Source organism: Megascapheus bottae, chromosome 12 (assembly GCF_031878675.1).
Source record: "Megascapheus bottae isolate mThoBot1 chromosome 12, mThoBot2.hap1, whole genome shotgun sequence".
Classification (NCBI taxonomy): Eukaryota; Metazoa; Chordata; class Mammalia; order Rodentia; family Geomyidae; genus Megascapheus; species Megascapheus bottae.
The window spans coordinates 20,937,172-20,954,265 of NC_143520.1; the positions used below are offsets into that span (position 1 = coordinate 20,937,172).

A 17,094-nucleotide genomic window follows, 5' to 3' on the forward strand; every position below is an offset into this window, starting at 1 on the left:
ATCAAGCAGATCTGTTTGGCCCCGAGTTTGTGTTGTCTGGCTCCAGAAACCCTCGGGTTATATTATAATTGGATATCTCATGTCTGCATTATAACAACTATAATTAAAGACTCTTGAGCCAACTCTAGATGGTTTAAACCTGTAATTCCAGCACTGGGAAGGCTGAAGCAGGTGAACAGTGTTCTCGTCAAGCTGGGGCTACAAATTGTGACGCTGTGTGGAAAACAAAACCAAAAAGGTTCATGATCAAAGTTGTCTAAGGAGAATGTATGGCATTTGATCCAAAGGAGAAAGCTAGTAGGCTGTTCTGAACCAAGTGATCAGAGCTCACATCAGCAATGAGACATGGCGACATCGTCTTCTCTTTCCCGTCTGTGGTAGTTTTGCCAGAAAACACCCAGATAGGTTTTATGAACAGCAATCAAGAATGTCCCAGATTAAAGGACACGTGGTGCGCTTCCCTGAATTTACTCCTAGAACAGAGGAGTAGGGAAAGGGGAAGAGGAGGGAGAAGGAGAGTAGAGAGACTGGTGAAATGTGGTAAATGCCTAGATTAGCCAACAGTATGATCGTAATTTCCTGCTTTCGATCCTGGCACTGTCGTTATATAAGATGTTAATATTTACAGAAGCTGGCTGGAGGGTTATGGAAATTCTTTGTACTCTTTTTTTTTTTTTCTTGCAACATTTTTGGAAGGCCGAGATTATTTCAGTGCAAATGAAAAGTTACCCTGAAGCAGTGCGCCAGCCCCTTTCTGGGATCAGGGCTGGGGTTCCCCGGGCGGTCTGACCCTGGCCTCAGAGTCCCTCCGCCCCGGGGCGGGCAGAGGGAGGGGTCGTATGCAGCTCCGCACTTGCAGAAGAGAAGCACTGCCAGGCCGCCGCAGCCCCAAACCGCCCGCCCGCCAGCCCGCCCGCCCGGCTCCAGAGGCGGCCATGCCCCGGGCCGCGCTGTCCCTGCTCCTGCTGCCCCTGCTGGGCCTCAGCACCACCGCGGCTGTGGGTAAGCTGCCTTCCGGGACTCCTCTCCCACCGCCCTTCCCTGGATCCTGCAGTCAGGGACAGTCCTCTCTCCTTCCGTCTTTTTTTGCCCTCCCCCTTTTATCACCCCCACCCTGGATGACCCCCTGGGCTGCCCTGGAGAAGGGAGTTGGTGAGGACGCGAGAGCGCCCCCTTTCCATCCCGCATGCAGACCCCAATCCCGGGAAGGACCCCTGAAATGGGCTGACCAAGAGCAGAGAGGTTCTTCCGGAATTTCAAGGGTCTCTGGGGATTGCAAGTTTCTCCCCCTCCTCCCCTCCCCACCATGTGCTATATGAGGCAGAGCAGGGGATACTGGAGTCTGGGTTCTGCAGGGAGGACGAGGGGTCCTCTCTCCCAAGAGGCCTTGTCAGGGCAGTGGGGTAAGTGTCCAAGTGTTGAAACAGGAAAACAGTTCAGCCAAATAACTCTGGCTGGAAGAGGCAGTACTCAGGCCAAGCTTGGGTTTCACGCAAATCATATGATTAAAAAAAAAAATCTCTGGTCTGTTGTGTTGTGACAACTGAAATTTTACACAGGATTAGCCATTTCTACAGTGACTCCTGAGGAAAAGAGACAATTCCCATCGAATATGTGTTTGATTTTTTTCCCTTAAATAAGTTTTCTATGCAAGAATGTCAAAAAATATAAGGAGGGGTGTGTGTGTGTGTGTGTGTGTGTGTGTGTGTGTGTGTGTGTGGTGGGGGGGCGTGGCAGAGAACTTCCATCCTCAAATACTACTGATTGAACGATTCCCAGAATTAAAGAGCAAAACAACTAAGAACAGAGTGGGTGCCAGAATTGCGGATCTCACTGCCTTTCCAGGATCCCTGCTGACAGGAAGGAATATTTTAGGGGCCCTGAAAAGCTCAGAACTGGTGCAAAGTGTATGCTCCTCTTCTGAAAGCTTTTGTTGTAGACTACAGCCATCTGCTGCCTACCTGAGAATCACATGGGCAGATTTTCACACCATTCCTTCCCTCTGTGCACATTCATTTTGCCTAAGACAGGCTGGGCCAGATATTCTGAGTCCTCCTGTGCACCCACCCTTGCCTGAGCCATCAGACTTCCCATTTAGCTTGTCACTATAATGCCAGACATTTGCATTTCACGCAAGCCACAAACAAACAAAAAACCTACAAGCTTCAGATACTGAGTCCCAGTCCTGTGTCTGATGGAAATGAACAAATCCATTCTTTGGCAGAGTTTGAAAGAGAATCAGCTTCTAGGTTTCTTCATAGAAACCAGTTTGACCAGCAATGAGGATAAAGGTTCCCCTTTTTCATTGTGTCCTTCTCCCCAATTCTCCATTCCTACCTCCCCAATTCCTGCTTTCCAAGTCTCTTTTTCCCACTTTCCCTTCCTTTCTTTTTTCAGTACTGGAATTTGAACGCAAGTATGGCTCTACCACTGAGATATACCCTATCTAAGGTGAATAAATGGGATTTCTAAGAGCTTTAAAAGAAATAATGATTGAATTAAGTCATACTGCCAATCAGCTTACTTTGGTCAGAAAGCCTTAAGATCAGGAGCTTTGCCTTTGGTAGTTAGCCAACTTTGTCATAAAGCAGAGATAATATTTCATAGGGATGTTATTACACTATGTCTAATATCTCTTACAGCCAAGGTGAATCCAGGTTTCTTTCCCTTTACTAAACCTTGAGAATGGCCAAAGGCAGTGCCCAGGCCCTGAGTTCAAGTCCCAGACTAGCAAAAAAAAAAATCTTTGCAACAGATTGTAAAGCCAAAGTTACCTCTCTGGAAGAGATTCACTGGCTCATTTAGGTTAAAATTGAATGAACTGCTGAAAGTTCTACAAATATATAAAATACAGATCAAGCTGAAAGGCAAAATGCAATATTATCAACTATTTGAACTTATTTGAAGTAACATTAAAAACAAGATAATTTTTATGATAAAATTTGTTACCTAGGACCAGGAGTTTTGCCTAGTGATTAGAGTGCTTGCCTAGCATGCATGAAAACCTGGGTTCAATTCCTCGGTACCACATACATAGAAAAAAGCCAGAAGTGGTGCTGTAGCTCAAGTGGTAGAGCTCTAGCTTTGAGAAAGCACAAAGACAGTGCTCAGGCCCTGAGTTCAAGCCCCGGGACTGGCAAAGAAAGAGAAAGAAAGAAAGAAAGAAAGAAAGAAAGAAAGAAAGAAAGAAAGAAAGAAAGAAAGAAGAAAGAAAGAGAGAGAGAAAGAGAGAGAGAGAGAAAGAGAGAGAGAGAGAGAGAGAGAGAGAGAGAGAGAGAGAGAGAGAGAGAGAGAGAGAAAGAAAATATATATGTACCACCAGAAGCTGGATTTTTATGGTTTCTAGGCTTATTCATATTCTTGGTGATGTTGTTAAGGCTGAAAAATTACTGTAGTTATTTTCCTTCAGAGTATCTCATTAATCTCTCCAACGAATATGAGGCCATGCCTGGCTTAAAACAAAGTCCAGAAAGAGCCTGTCGAGGTAATCCTGGAATTAGCTGAATAGCAAGATCTTAACTGAAAATGTCTTGAGTATTGAAATGAAATATAAATTTCATGTTGAAAGAGACATCATTGCTACAGTCCTGTTTTATTATTAGTGAGAATGCTCTTCTATTGCTTCTTAGTAACTAGCTTAAATATCCCAACAGATAAGATAGTCTTGAAATTTCTGAATAAGCTTCCATGCATCCCTTTTAATAAGGCCTTCTGCAATGTTGCATTTGGCACACTGAAAATGATGGCCACATTTACTGGTCATTGATCTCCCACGAATGGCATGGAAGGAGAGAATGCAAGCCTCTTCAGAGAAAGTTCTCAATATGGGCTCATCATGGGAGCCAGAAATCTAGGTTTCTGATTTTGAACTGTGATGGCCTACCAATGTAACAGGAGGTGTTTCAGCCTTCCTCTCTAATGCCATCTCTTATCACGCGTTCTGCTATTCACTCTGTTTATTCACACTGACCTGGGTACTTTAACTCCTCTGGTCCTTCTCTGCAGACTACCTCTTGGTTCTTGGCATAGCTGCCCCTGCTCCTGCCATTTAGATTTCAGTCCTTTTGCCACTTCCTTGACTTCTTCCAAACACGGATGTTTTCCATGTTTTATCTTTTTCATAGCCCTCCTCGGTGTGTCTTCTTTATTCATTGTCTTCTTGCTTATCACTTTCTTCCTAGAAGGAAACTCTGTCAACAGGGATGTTATTGTTGAGGATTTTTTGTTTTTGTTTTGTTATGATTTGTCTCTGTACTTTATTCCACTTTACAATAAGAGGATGAAAATTTGGGGTGAATGATCTAAAAAGATGTGATAGATTACAATTTTTCAAATTATATCATCTTTTCTATGACTTATATTTAAATTCAAAACATTAAATTCCATTAATATAGTCAAGTCACATTTTCTGATCCTTGTAGATGGCAATTATGTGGTTCTGGAGAAAATGTCTTAGATTAACTATTAGAATTCTTTTGTAGATTGTTTTAGGATGTTAATGCTTATTTTTCTTCCCACAAAAAAGTGAAATTGCAGTCGTTTTTTTAGGACTTCTTTCATTATTGAAAACTTAGGATTTTGTTGATGCATTTTAAAATCAGTGTTAGAACAGGGCTTTCTAACAGTGTTAGAATCAGTATTAGAACAGTGTACATGTAAAATACACCATTGCTTTTGTGCTAACCTGGAGACTGAATGTGTAAGAAAATGATAGCTGGGTGTGGTGGCTCACGTCTGTAATCCTATCTACTCAGGAGGCTGAAATCTGAGGATCACAATTAAAAGCCAGCCTGGGCTGGCTTTTAAGTCCATGAGACTTATCTCCAGTTAACCACTAGAAAACAGGAAATGGTGCTGTGGCACCAGAGTAGGGCAGTAGCTTTGAGCTGAAGAGCTCAGGGACAGTGGCCAGACCCAGGGGTAGGGTGGTATCCTTGAGCAGAAGAGCTCAGGGACAGCACCCTGTCCTGGAGTTCAAGCCCCAAGATCCACCCCCAAAAAAGAAAAAAGAAAATAGATGAATGATGCCAATGAAAAAGGGCAGGGAATGACTGCACCAGTTTCATGATAGTTCTTTTGAGGGTGGAGGATGGAGGTATACATCTTGGAAGCAAAGTTGGGAAGAGGAATGTGGAAAGGGGAAGGGGTCTTAGAGTAACTCAATTTCTTTGAGATTCTAGATTTTGGAGTTCAGAGCACAGCCCTAGTACCTATGGGCTATGGGTTAAGTAACCCATAGATACAAGCCACACCCTCCTCCATTTATAACACAAATATTAATGTCTTACCAGAGGTGCCCTGTGACAGGTAAGTGACTTCAACTTATACCATAAGTCATATCATAATAGGAGAGGAGCAAAGGTCTTTGCTAACACATAGAACAAGTGTGTCTACAGATCATGCCTCTTAGGCTTTACTTGATGATTAAAAAAAGAAATGAAACTTAAAAGTGAACAGTATTTTAGATTTGACAAAACAAATTTTCTTCTAAGTCTGACATGGTTATTTTAGTTAAAAGATCATATAGAAACTTTTGGAGATAAAGTAAATAGTATCTTTTTCATTAGGATACTAAGATTTTTTTCATATATAGAAAATTAGTAGAATTATTAAATTATATAATCCCTGAAGAGACATTTAGATTCATTATGAAGAACCACTTATTTTCCAGTAAGACATAAGATAAATGGGAAATCATTTTACAAAGAGTTTTGTAGGCAGAATTTGATTAAAACAATTAGATACTAAGTACTGAAGAGAACTCATGTTATCCTTCCCTTCATGAGATACATGGCCTCAACAAACATCTCCTAGGTCTGGTTCGTCGGTAGAGTACCAAATACCAAGTGAAAGAGTCAGGTACCGAGTTTGAATCCTGGTCTCAGACAAAAAGAAAATAAGAAAAGGGTATACATTCACATTTGAACCCTACCATTCTCAACATAACAATACCTGTATAGGGCCAGGAATTTGGCCTAGTGGTAGAGTGCTTGCCTAGCATACACAAAGACCTGGTTTGATTCCTCAGTACTACATACATAGAAAAAGGCAGAAGTGGTGCTATGGCTCAAGTGGTAGAGCTCTAGCCTTGAGAAAGCCCAAGGACAGTGCCCAGGCCCTGAGTTCAAGCCCCCAGGACTGGCTAACAAAACAAAACAAAACCTGTCCAGTAGTGCTTGCTTCCGGGGCATACATTCTGTCTTAGAGCATGCAAAAGTTCTAGTGCTAAGTTCACTGGCATTGCAAATGCAGAAGTGAGCCTTAAAAAGCAGAAGAAAGTTTTGTGGAAGTTAGTCATCCATCTATTTTTAGTTTCTCTGCATATATCCTTTATTTTTAAATCATCTCATATGCGGCTTAATTATTCAATGAAGATCTTTAAGTAACCTGTGTTTATCATCATTTACACCCCCTCCCATCTCTTGGGTCTCATGTCTGCCCTTTCCTAAATCTGGTGTGGATATCCTTTCAGTTGTTTACTTCATGTCTCTCAGCAATTTGTCACCTTCATAATGAAATCTTTCCTAGACAACATTGTAAAATTGGAAGCCTACCTAACACCCATTCCCACACACAGGATGTTGCTTCTCTACTCTTTTTCTCTATGCAACTTACCAGTGTTTGTGGTTGCCAGCTTTTCAGATGGTTATCAGAGATACCTACCAGTTAGTATTCATGTACTTGTATAGTTCACTCCCACTGAATATGGCTGTTTTTAGAATTGTGATGGTTAGTTTTAATGTGTTAGCTTGATTGGGCCTACTGGATGCCTACACCATTGGTAAAGCATTGTTTCTGGGTATGTCTGAGGGTTTCTCTGATAGGGATTGATATTTAAATTAGTAAATCTTAGTAAAGATTTACTTACCAATCTGTCCTTACCTATGTGAGCCAACATCATCCAGTGTGTTTAGTGTCCACAAAGAATGTAATGGCAGAGGAAGGTTAAATTCCTTTTGTTCTTGAGCTGAGACATCCAACTTCTGCCTTCAGAGTCATTGTTCTCAGGCTCTCAAATTAGGGTTTATATCCTTACCCTGAATCCCCAACAGGCCCCTGATCCAATCTCTTTCAGACCTTCAGACTAGGAAAGAATTACAACACCAGTTATCCTAGTTCTCCAGCCTGCAAACAGTAGATTGTGGGACTTCCTGCTCTCCAGAACCACTGTGAGCCGGATAGGTGGCTGGGCAGAGGTGGGGGGGGGTGGGAATAATCACCTACTTGTGCATTTCTCTGTTAAACCCTGTTATAGTAGCCAATAGGACATTCTATATCATCAGAAATTATGTAATAGCCAAGGCTGGATTACATAAGACATTGCACCCATGCCTTGTCTCTGAATCCTTCGCTCTGAGGGAAGCCACCTACTATAGTTTACTAGGTGGATAAATTCATCTGACCATAGCCAGCCAGTACCCACTCACCATCCATACAAATGGGCCCTCTTGAGGACAGTCCTTCAGCTGCCCGGTTAACATCCGGACTGCAACAGCATGAGAACTGTCCTCCTTCCCCTGCCCAGGCAGAGTCACCCAATTAAACACTTGCTTTTGAATTCCTGAGTAGGCATACTATGTGAGATATACTTATTGTTATTGTTGTCATCATTGTGATTGTCACTGATTGTGGGACTTGAATTCAGGGGTTGGCCCTGAACTCTTTTCTCAAGGCTAGTGCTCTACAACTTTGAGTCACAGCACCACTTCCAGTTTTCTGGTGGTTAATTGGAGATGAGTCCCGTGGACTTTCCTGCCTGGACCGGCAGGTAATCCTCAGCCTCCGGAGTAGCTAGGATTATAGGCCAGAGCCATAAATAAATACTCAGCTATACTTTCTTTAAGCTGCTTTCTAGTTACCTAGCAATAAATAGTTACTGTACTGTCTAACCTATTCATTTATTTATATTGCTTTTTGTGTGCGTTTATCTTCGTCAACTAGAATATAGGATACAGGAGGGAAGGATTTTTTCCCTTCATGTTTACTCTGAAATCTCAATTATATAGAAAATTTTCTTGTAGCAACACCCTCAGATAAGTTTCTGTTGTGCAAATTCAGTAAACTGGAGTGCATGAAAGTTAAACAACATATCCAAGATCCAAATTTTCTCCACGGTCTAATTTTCTGACTCTCTCTACAGTCAGAGAAAGGATCTTGCTGTGTAGACCATGCTGGCTCTTGTGATAGACAGCCAGCCTTGAGTGAAAACCCAAGCAAGAGCAAGAAGCCTTGAGTTCAAGCCCCACCCCATGGGTGGGGGGATTGAGATGAAAGTTTACTTCTCTTATTACAATATGAGTGCATGACGAGGATCCATCTATCTCTTGCTGTTATTCCTACATTGTTTCCTTTAGCTACAAGATTTAAGATAACTGATACGTTTAGCCTGTGGGAAAGGGTAAAAGATGGTGGAAAGAATACTTCTTCCTTTGAAAGGAAGACCTATATGTGGAGCATTTCAGTTCTGCTCACGCATCATCTAAGAGTTACTACAAGATTGGAAAATGATCTGTGTCTGTGTGGAACAGGTGAGGTCAAATACTAAGGACAAAGAACGGTTTCTGCCATGTTCTACACTTAGAATGTTGAATAATTTTAATTAACATGACTGACCAGTATTGTAGTATTGCTCCTACTCTGTTATATTAAAAATACACAAAAACTTTGAAAATAAAATGGTATAGATAAAATATTCTGGTTTTTATAGGAGTCTGGGGAAATATGAAAGCTTAGTTCTTTTCGTTTCTTTATTCAGTGGAGTTAAATTTTGTGTATACTTATGTGTACATACAACCAGCATGTGTGTGTGTGTGTGTGTGTTTGTGTGTGTGTGTGTGTGTGTGTGTGTGTGTTGATTTATTGGGAATAAGAATTTCATGGACTTTCTTACTGGGTCTGGATTTGAGCCACAATCCTTAGATCTGTTACCCGAGTAACCAGGATTATAGAGGTGTGTGTGTGTGTGTGTGTGTGTGTTGTCATGAGCCACCAGCACCTAGCTTAGAATTATGATCTTTATCAAGGATTGCATATACTTTATACTTCTTAGAAACTTTTGAAAGTGTTATTATATCTTACAAAGATAACCTTCAAAGGGAAACATGCAATTCTAGCCAATGCTCTTCTTCGATAGTTCTTTGCCTTAGTAATACTATAATTTACACATCTGAATTCCTAAACAATCTAAGCACATAACTTTGCACTCTGAAGTCAGAAGAGAATCACTGACAGATTTTTCTTTCCCACATCTGTAATAGAAAGAAATTTCTATTCTATGATATTGATTTTTAAGAATTATCATGTATTAGCCATTCATAGGGACACTTCCATAAATGTATATAATATTTTCCAAGCAATACCCCCTCTATTCATCTCTCTTACCTACTTCCCTTTCTTTTTTGCCAGTCCTGGGCTTGAACTCAGAGCCTGGCACTGTCCTTGTGCTGTTCCAAGGCTAGCACCTCTTCCGGCTTTTTCTGTATATGTGATACTGAGGAATCCCAACCAGGGCTTCATGTATGCTAGGCAAGCTTCTACCACTAGGCAACACTGCTGGCCCCTACCTCCCCCTTTCTTCACACAATTTCAATATTTCATTATTCTACTTTCTTACTAATTTTTAACAAAAATGAATGGAAATATGCCCTTATTTGTGAAATTTTTATGACCTATATCTTTATTATTCTCAGGCTATTTTTTTTCCACATAGACTGTCCTTCATCCACCTGGATTCAGTTTCAAGACAGCTGTTATATTTTTCTTAAAGAAGCCATCAAAGTAGAAAGCATAGAAGATGTCAGAAATCAATGTACAGGCCATGGTAAGTGGCCCTTTTTTGTTTGTTTTGTTATATATCAATTTTAACTGAGTTATTAGAATTAATGAAAAGCTTTGATTGTATAGCACAACAATCACACAATTGGATTAGATGTGTGAGTTTTATTTCTTGAGTTAGAAGACAGGTCAGTACATTGTTCACAAAGTTTGGTGACAAGACCATAATATGTATCTGTGTATTCTCTGGCAGGTATTGGCTTAAATATATCATGTTTTATCTGGCATTAACTTTATTTACTCATGTATATATATGCATGCATGTAGGTATGTATGCATGCATGTATGTATATGTGTACCCAGTTCAAGCCCCAGCATTGTTGCGTGCCCACACACATGCTAGCCCACACAAAGACAAAATAGTAAAAATAGAAATAAAATAGCTGGGTGTTAGTAGCTCACACATATAATCCTAGTGATTCAAAAGAAGCTGCCAAAGCAGAAGGGTAAATCTTGGCAGGTCTAGGAGCTGGTAATTTGCCCTTGTTCCCAGGGGAGGACAGAAGAGCTAGATTCCTCATTCAGGGTGTCTGGCCTGTCCATGGAATGGGAAGTCCTTGATACACTAGGATTTTCTAGGTAAAAAGAAAATCTTTTCAATAGTTAATGCTTCAGGGAATGAACATGGTACCAATTCTTAAATAGGCTCCTGCAAGTACTTCTCATACATTTCTGAGACTCTTGTTCTCACTTAAAGATCATTTTTCATAACACAGAAAACTTAAATCAGTAGGAATTTTTTCTTCAGGTAAATTTGTAAGGAGCTGCTACTGAGACAGTTATTCCAAAATGTAGCAGTTGAGTTCCCAGGGTTCTCTAACCTGCTAAGAACTCCTGTTACAGAAAGAGAACCAGTCCAGTAGGAAACCAAGGTAATCAAAGCAATGTAGTTTCTTACTTTCACTTCCTTTGCCTCTGGCTTTCCAAAGTCACTGGACAAGACAGTGTTGGGGCCTTTACTTCCTCTGCCAATGCAAGTGCAGAATGTGCATGTTGAAGCAATGAAGCTCAAAGTGCATTATGAGCACTGCCCATAATTTCATGCCAAGATACTATTCAATGAAGAGAATGCTTATTTATCTTTGCTCTTCCCAATTATTTGAATTAAGAAATAATGTTTTATACATTCTATAAATCTACAACTTAACCACTAAGGAATTTACCATTACTTCAAAGACATTACCTAGATGTTACAATGATACAGATAGTCTTTATTTCTATTTTTGTGCTAGTCCTGAGTCTGGGTGCAGTTCCTGAGTTTTTCTGCTCAAAGCTAATGCTCTATTACTTAAGCCACAGCTTTCCTTTCTACTTTCTCAGAGACTCTATCTTGGCTGGCTTTGAAACATGATGCTCAGGTATCAGCCTCCTGAGAAGCTAGGATTACAGGAATGATTCAAGGACACCCTGTTACTCTTTATTTTTTTAACCTTCAGAGGGTCTTGTGTATATGATGCTATTGTCTTAGGGAAATAATTCAATTGATTAAATAAGAATTCAATAAAGCAGAAGAAAAGAGAAGTTGAGGTCTATAATCCAAATAGTGGTTTGGATCCAAGAGATTATTTGCAAATGACTAAACAAAAGTCACAAGAGGAGGTAGCAAAAAGGCTCAAGTGGTAGAGTGCAAGCTGTCAGTGAAAGAGCTGAGAACACCACACCCTGAGTTCTAGCCCCAGTGCCAGTTGGGGGTGGGAGGAGGAGGAAGATTATATATTGTTTTTCTTAACTTTCTCAGGTTTTTTTTTTTTAAAGTTTCTCACATACTCCCACCAACAGTGTAGTAGTGTTCTCTTCTGGCCACATCCCTCTAGCATCTGTTATTAGATTTCTTGATAATGTCCATTCTAACTGGGGTGAAGTCTCAATGTTGCTTTGATTTGCATTTTTTATGGCCAGAGATGTTGAGCATTTCTTTGTGTGTATATTCAACACTCTGGAAAACAGTATGGAAGTTTCTCAAAAAACTAAACATAGAACTTTCCTATGACCCAGCAATCCCACTTCTTGGCATTTACCCAAATGACCACAAACAAGACCATAGTAAAGCTACTAGTACAACCATGTTTATTGCAGCATTATTTACCATAGCTAAGAACCCAACCTAGATGCCCAGATAAAGGTATCAAGAAAATGTGGTATATATACACTTGGAATTCATCAGAAAGAATGACATCACTGCATTCATAAGGAAATGGACTTAGAAAAAAATTAAGCCAGAACCAAAGAAACATAGACTACATGATCTCTCTCATTTGTAATAATTAGTAAATGTGTAGCTAGGATAGTCCTCACAGAGGCTCACAATAGTTCAATAGCTATGTATGTGTAATCATTTAAGATGACGCTGAGCAGAATCAACTCCAAGATATGGAAAGAAGAGGTTTTTCTTTGTAGCTGTTGTTTTTAAGGTAGTGTATGAAGCTATTTCTTTTTTCTTTCATTTTCCCCCCTGTAGGGGGATTATGGTACCCAGTGTATCATATATTCATTTGTCTGAATTAGGGAAGGGAAGGGGAACAACAAAATGGTGAGACAAAGGACAAAAAGAGAACTAATGCAACAGCGATATTCACAAGACTGTATGTTGGAAATGAACTTTACAACTTGGCAGGGAAATGGGGATTTGGGAAGGGAAAGTGGGAGAAAAATGAGGGAGAAGGTAACAATGTTTGACAAGAAAGTACTCACTATATTACATATGTAACTGTAACCCCTCTATACATCACCTTCACAATAAATTTTTTAAAAAAGATTTATAAAAGTTCCTCACATAATTTCTAATAATCCCAGCATGTATTTCCCAATTTTATGCTCATTTCACACATGAGCCAGAAAGCTAGCTAGATTTGTATTATTGGAACTTTTTTTTTGCTCTAGTTAAATTTTATTTAGAATAGTAGGCAAACATGAAAGGCAAAATGTAAAATATTCCCAATACCTTGTGATTGTTTATTCTTTGTTTTTGATAGTAGTACTCATTTAGAAAAATAACTGAACAAGAAAGCTAAATGTCACTAAATAAAAAAGTAGGTTTATTTTGTGACTTTTATATATTATTATAACAAATATTTCCAATTTTTCTTTTCTGTGATATATGATCTATATCAGCCATAAAAACAACTAAAGGCAAGATTTTGAACTCAGACAATGACAGATGCTGGCGAGATTGTGGAGAAAAAGAAACCCTACTACACTGCTGGTGGGATTGTAAACTAGGTTCGGCACTCTGGAAAGCAGTGTGGAGGTTTCTTAAAGAACTGAAAATTGACCTTCCCTATGATCCCACCATACCACTTCTGGGCATCTACCCTGAACATCATAACCCAGGATATGACAAGGGCACCTGCTCAGCTATGTTTATCTCTGCACTATTCACAGTAGCCAGGCGATGGAAACAATCCAGATGCCCTACTGCAGATGAATGGATACAGAAAATGTGATATATATATACATATATATATTCACAATGGTGATATATATACATATATATATTCACAATGGAATTCTACATAGCCAACAGACAAGATAAAATAATGGCATTTGCAGGGAAGCAGATGAATCTAGAGTGAATCATGTTGAGTGAGACAAGTCAAGACCAAAGAAACAAAAGGCGCATGGTATCCTTAATATGTGGCTATTAGATCCAAACAGTGCAAGAGCGAGGACTCAATATCTGCATACCCAATGACATGAACATGGTACGGGAAATATAAACACAACTACATAGACATAAAAACTTATGACTCTATAGACACAATGTTTTATTACATTAATATCTATGATATATAAACCCTTAGCCTAATTTTGATTATGTTCTAAAAATTAAGTGCCTGTGATTGTATATAGAGATTCCCTTCTTGAATACTTGTTTGTTAAACACGTCATTTGAAATTTGAACATCAATGTTAATAAATTCTTTAAAAAATAAAAAAAATAACTAAAGGTTTGTTGGGTGCTAGTGGCTCTCCTCTGTAATCCTAACTACTCAGGGTTTGAAGCCAGCCCAGGCAGGAAAAACATCTATGAGACTCTTATCTCCAATTAACCACTCCCCACAGAAATGGAGCTGTGGGCTGTGGTCCCAGTGGTAAAGCACTAGCTTTGAGCAAAAATCAATCTCAGGGACAGCAGCACTCAAGCTCTGAGTTTAAGTCCCAGAATGGGTACATGCACACACACAGACACAGAATATTAGACCTAGAATTTATCTCAGTAAGTACTATAATACTTTGTGAATTCTTTTATTTTTACCTGAGCACACATATTTTTTGATGATTTAGGCTGTCACTTAAGAAAATGAAACTGTGTCTTGTTTCCCTGACCTAATAAATGTACTTCATACAATAGTTAGATTACAATGTTAATGATGCTTCAAGTTTCACAGGTTGCAACAAGGTTTAGGGAAAAGGGCAAAAAAAAAAACCCTCATCTTGAATACTTAAGTCTTCGCTACAATCTAGATAAATATTTTTCTTGACAATTTTCTAGAGTGGTAGTTTGGTCACATTTCAGCAGTAAGAATGAGGATGAAATAGATTTTTAAAAGTCTATATTAGTTTTGAACAGATGAAGTTGTAGCAGTTAGATGGTTATAAAAAAGAAGCCATCATAGGTTTTAAGAATGGCAAACGGACTCCACGAGAACCTTGCTTAATTCTGTTTGTGTTAAATATTTTGAAGGTCAAATACATCTTTTCTTTCCTTTTAAAAATCCCATTATAATTTCATAATGCATGACCACTAAGTAAAATCTAAAAATATATATACATGCTAAATCGCACCACCATGAGTAGTAACCATTGAGAGCACTGGACTCTATTACAGGGGATATTGTTTCAAATGTTTCAGGGTCATAAACAACACGATGCCTGAGTATTTGTGTACACAAGCTTATAACAACGATTGTGTGACATGCAGTTTGAGTATTACTTCAGCATACACTAAGAATTACTGTGTCAAATAATAGATATATGTGGCTTTTGACACATCTTGCCAAATTCTTTAAACAGGTAATAACGCTCCTCTGATTAGCCACTAACTAGTTCCTATTTTTCTGCAAATCTGAAAGTTTCATTTTAAATTTTCACCTTTATTAGTCTATGTTGTAGGTCTGTTACACTTCCACATATATAAACAACGTATCAATCAACCTTTCAACAACCTTAATTTTCATTTTAGTACAGATTCCTTGTGTAATAGTTCTTGTGATGTTAAATTGCCCCATCAGCAATCTGAGGCCAACTATTCTTTTTTTTTTTTTGTAATAGAGCTATAGTCTGTCCAGTTTCTGATTTTCAACAATGTATGTTTTGACCCTATAATTTTTCTTGCTTCCTATAGTTAAAATTTATTTTTCCTCAAAAGACTTTGTAAAGAAGCAAAACAAAGTTTGCGGTATATAATTTGTAATTTTTATATACCCTGAACATGCCTTTTTTTCTTCTCAAAATACTTTCAGGAGCAGACATGGTAAGCATACATACTGAAGAAGAAAATGCTTTTTTACTAGACACTTTGAAAAATCAGTGGAAGGGCCCAGAGGACGTCCTCCTTGGCATGTTTTATGATACAGATGGTAAGTGATTTTTTACCTTGTGAGAAATCACTTTTCTCTCTTTAGTGTTTGTTTTGTTTATGTGCATCTTGGGGCTTGAACTTAGGGTCTAGCACTGTTGCTGAGCTTTTTGCTCAAGGCTAGCTCTTAAGCACTTGAACCATAGCTCCACTTGTGGCTTTTTGCTGGTTAACTGGAGTTTCACTGACTTTCCTATCTGGACTGGCTGCAGTCCTCAAAGAATGAGGGTTCCAGAGTCATTGGGATTACAAACATGACCCACTAACGCTTGACCTGATTTTTACTCTTGGACAAAGGTAGCTTTCCTACAGGTTTCACTGATGGCGCTTTTCACTGTGCCTTTGTGAACAGTCTGGATTTATATGTGCTTTTTGGCTCAGTGTTTCTGTAAGGTGGCATAGTCAAAAAATAAATATTAGTATCAAGGTAAGGAGAAAGTAAATTAGCTTTACTTCCAGGTAATATTATTATATTTTCATTACTGTAGAAAAGTAGAAAGTATACCCATAAATATTTTCAAGTAATGTGAAGTAACTAAGGTTAATTTATTTTAGCTACTCATATAATTTTTTCCAAGAAAATTTCTAAGTATTAAATGTGTGTGTGTGTGTGTGTGTGTGTAATACTAGGGCTTGAACACAGGGCTCATGCTCTCAGTCAACCTTCTTGTTCATATTCTATCATTTGAGCCATGCCTCCTGTCTGGCATTTTGCTGGTTAATTGGAGACGGAATCCCTCTGTCTAGGTTGGCCTCAAACATCAATCCTCAGCCTCCCAAATAGCTAGGATTATGGGTGTGAGTCACTGATGACAGGACTAAATAACTTTTAATGATGACTGTACATTGCATTTATTTCTTTTTTTAAATCCTATAACCAAAAAGACTGTACATTATTTAGTAACGTCTCATTCCTTTGTAATGTCGCTTCTTTCATCCAAGACCTGTTTCTTCAGCTTTGACAACTGTTAGATCTGTTACAATGTTGAAAGTATTTCTTAACAGATGCAAGTTTCAAATGGTTTGACAACTCAAATATGACATTTGATAAGTGGGCAGAGGAGGAAGAAGGTGAAGATCTAGTTGACACCTGTGGTTTTCTGTACACTAAGACTGGTGAATGGAAAAAAGGAAATTGTGAAATTTCTTCTGTGGAAGGCACACTTTGTAAAGCAGCAAGTAAGTATGACTGTCTTTCTCCAGTGTTCTGGTGGGGAAGTAGGGTTGTCTTTCAAGTACAGGGAGGGCCTGGGAGTGTAACCTAGTAGTAGAATGCTTACCTAGCATACACAAAGCTCTAGGCTCAATTCCCCAGTACTACATACACTGAAAAAGCCAGAACTGGTACTGTGGCTCAAGGGGTAGAGTCCTAGCCTCGAGAACGCTCAAGGACAGTGCCCAGGCCCTGAGTTCAAGCCCCAAGATGATGACAATGACGATGACTATTACTACTACTACTACTACTGGGAGATATGCATGACTCAAATATGAAGACCACAACACTGGTAGGATGGTTTGTTGTCAGACTCTTGGAAATCGAACAATTCTCTTAGATTTAAAAGGTAGAGCTAGATCATGTGAATGGACATTGTATATCTGCCTGTGCTTCAAATTTCCAAGAGATTAAAGCAATGGCCATATCCTATTTGTGTGGAAGTACTGAAGAGTCACAGTTCCAGAATT

General features: G+C 39.1%; 1 protein-coding gene across 1 annotated transcript in view; it reads left to right on the forward strand.

The window, feature by feature from the left end:
• Ly75 (lymphocyte antigen 75) overlaps positions 1 to 17,094 on the forward strand; it is a 110,973-nt gene that overhangs the window by 89,234 nt on the left and 4,645 nt on the right. The window contains exons 35-37 of the mRNA XM_090342779.1: positions 9,710 to 9,820; positions 15,296 to 15,412; positions 16,417 to 16,590. Of these exons, the coding sequence (XP_090198905.1) occupies positions 9,710 to 9,820; positions 15,296 to 15,412; positions 16,417 to 16,590 (402 nt within the window). The remainder of the gene's footprint in view (positions 1 to 9,709; positions 9,821 to 15,295; positions 15,413 to 16,416; positions 16,591 to 17,094) is intronic.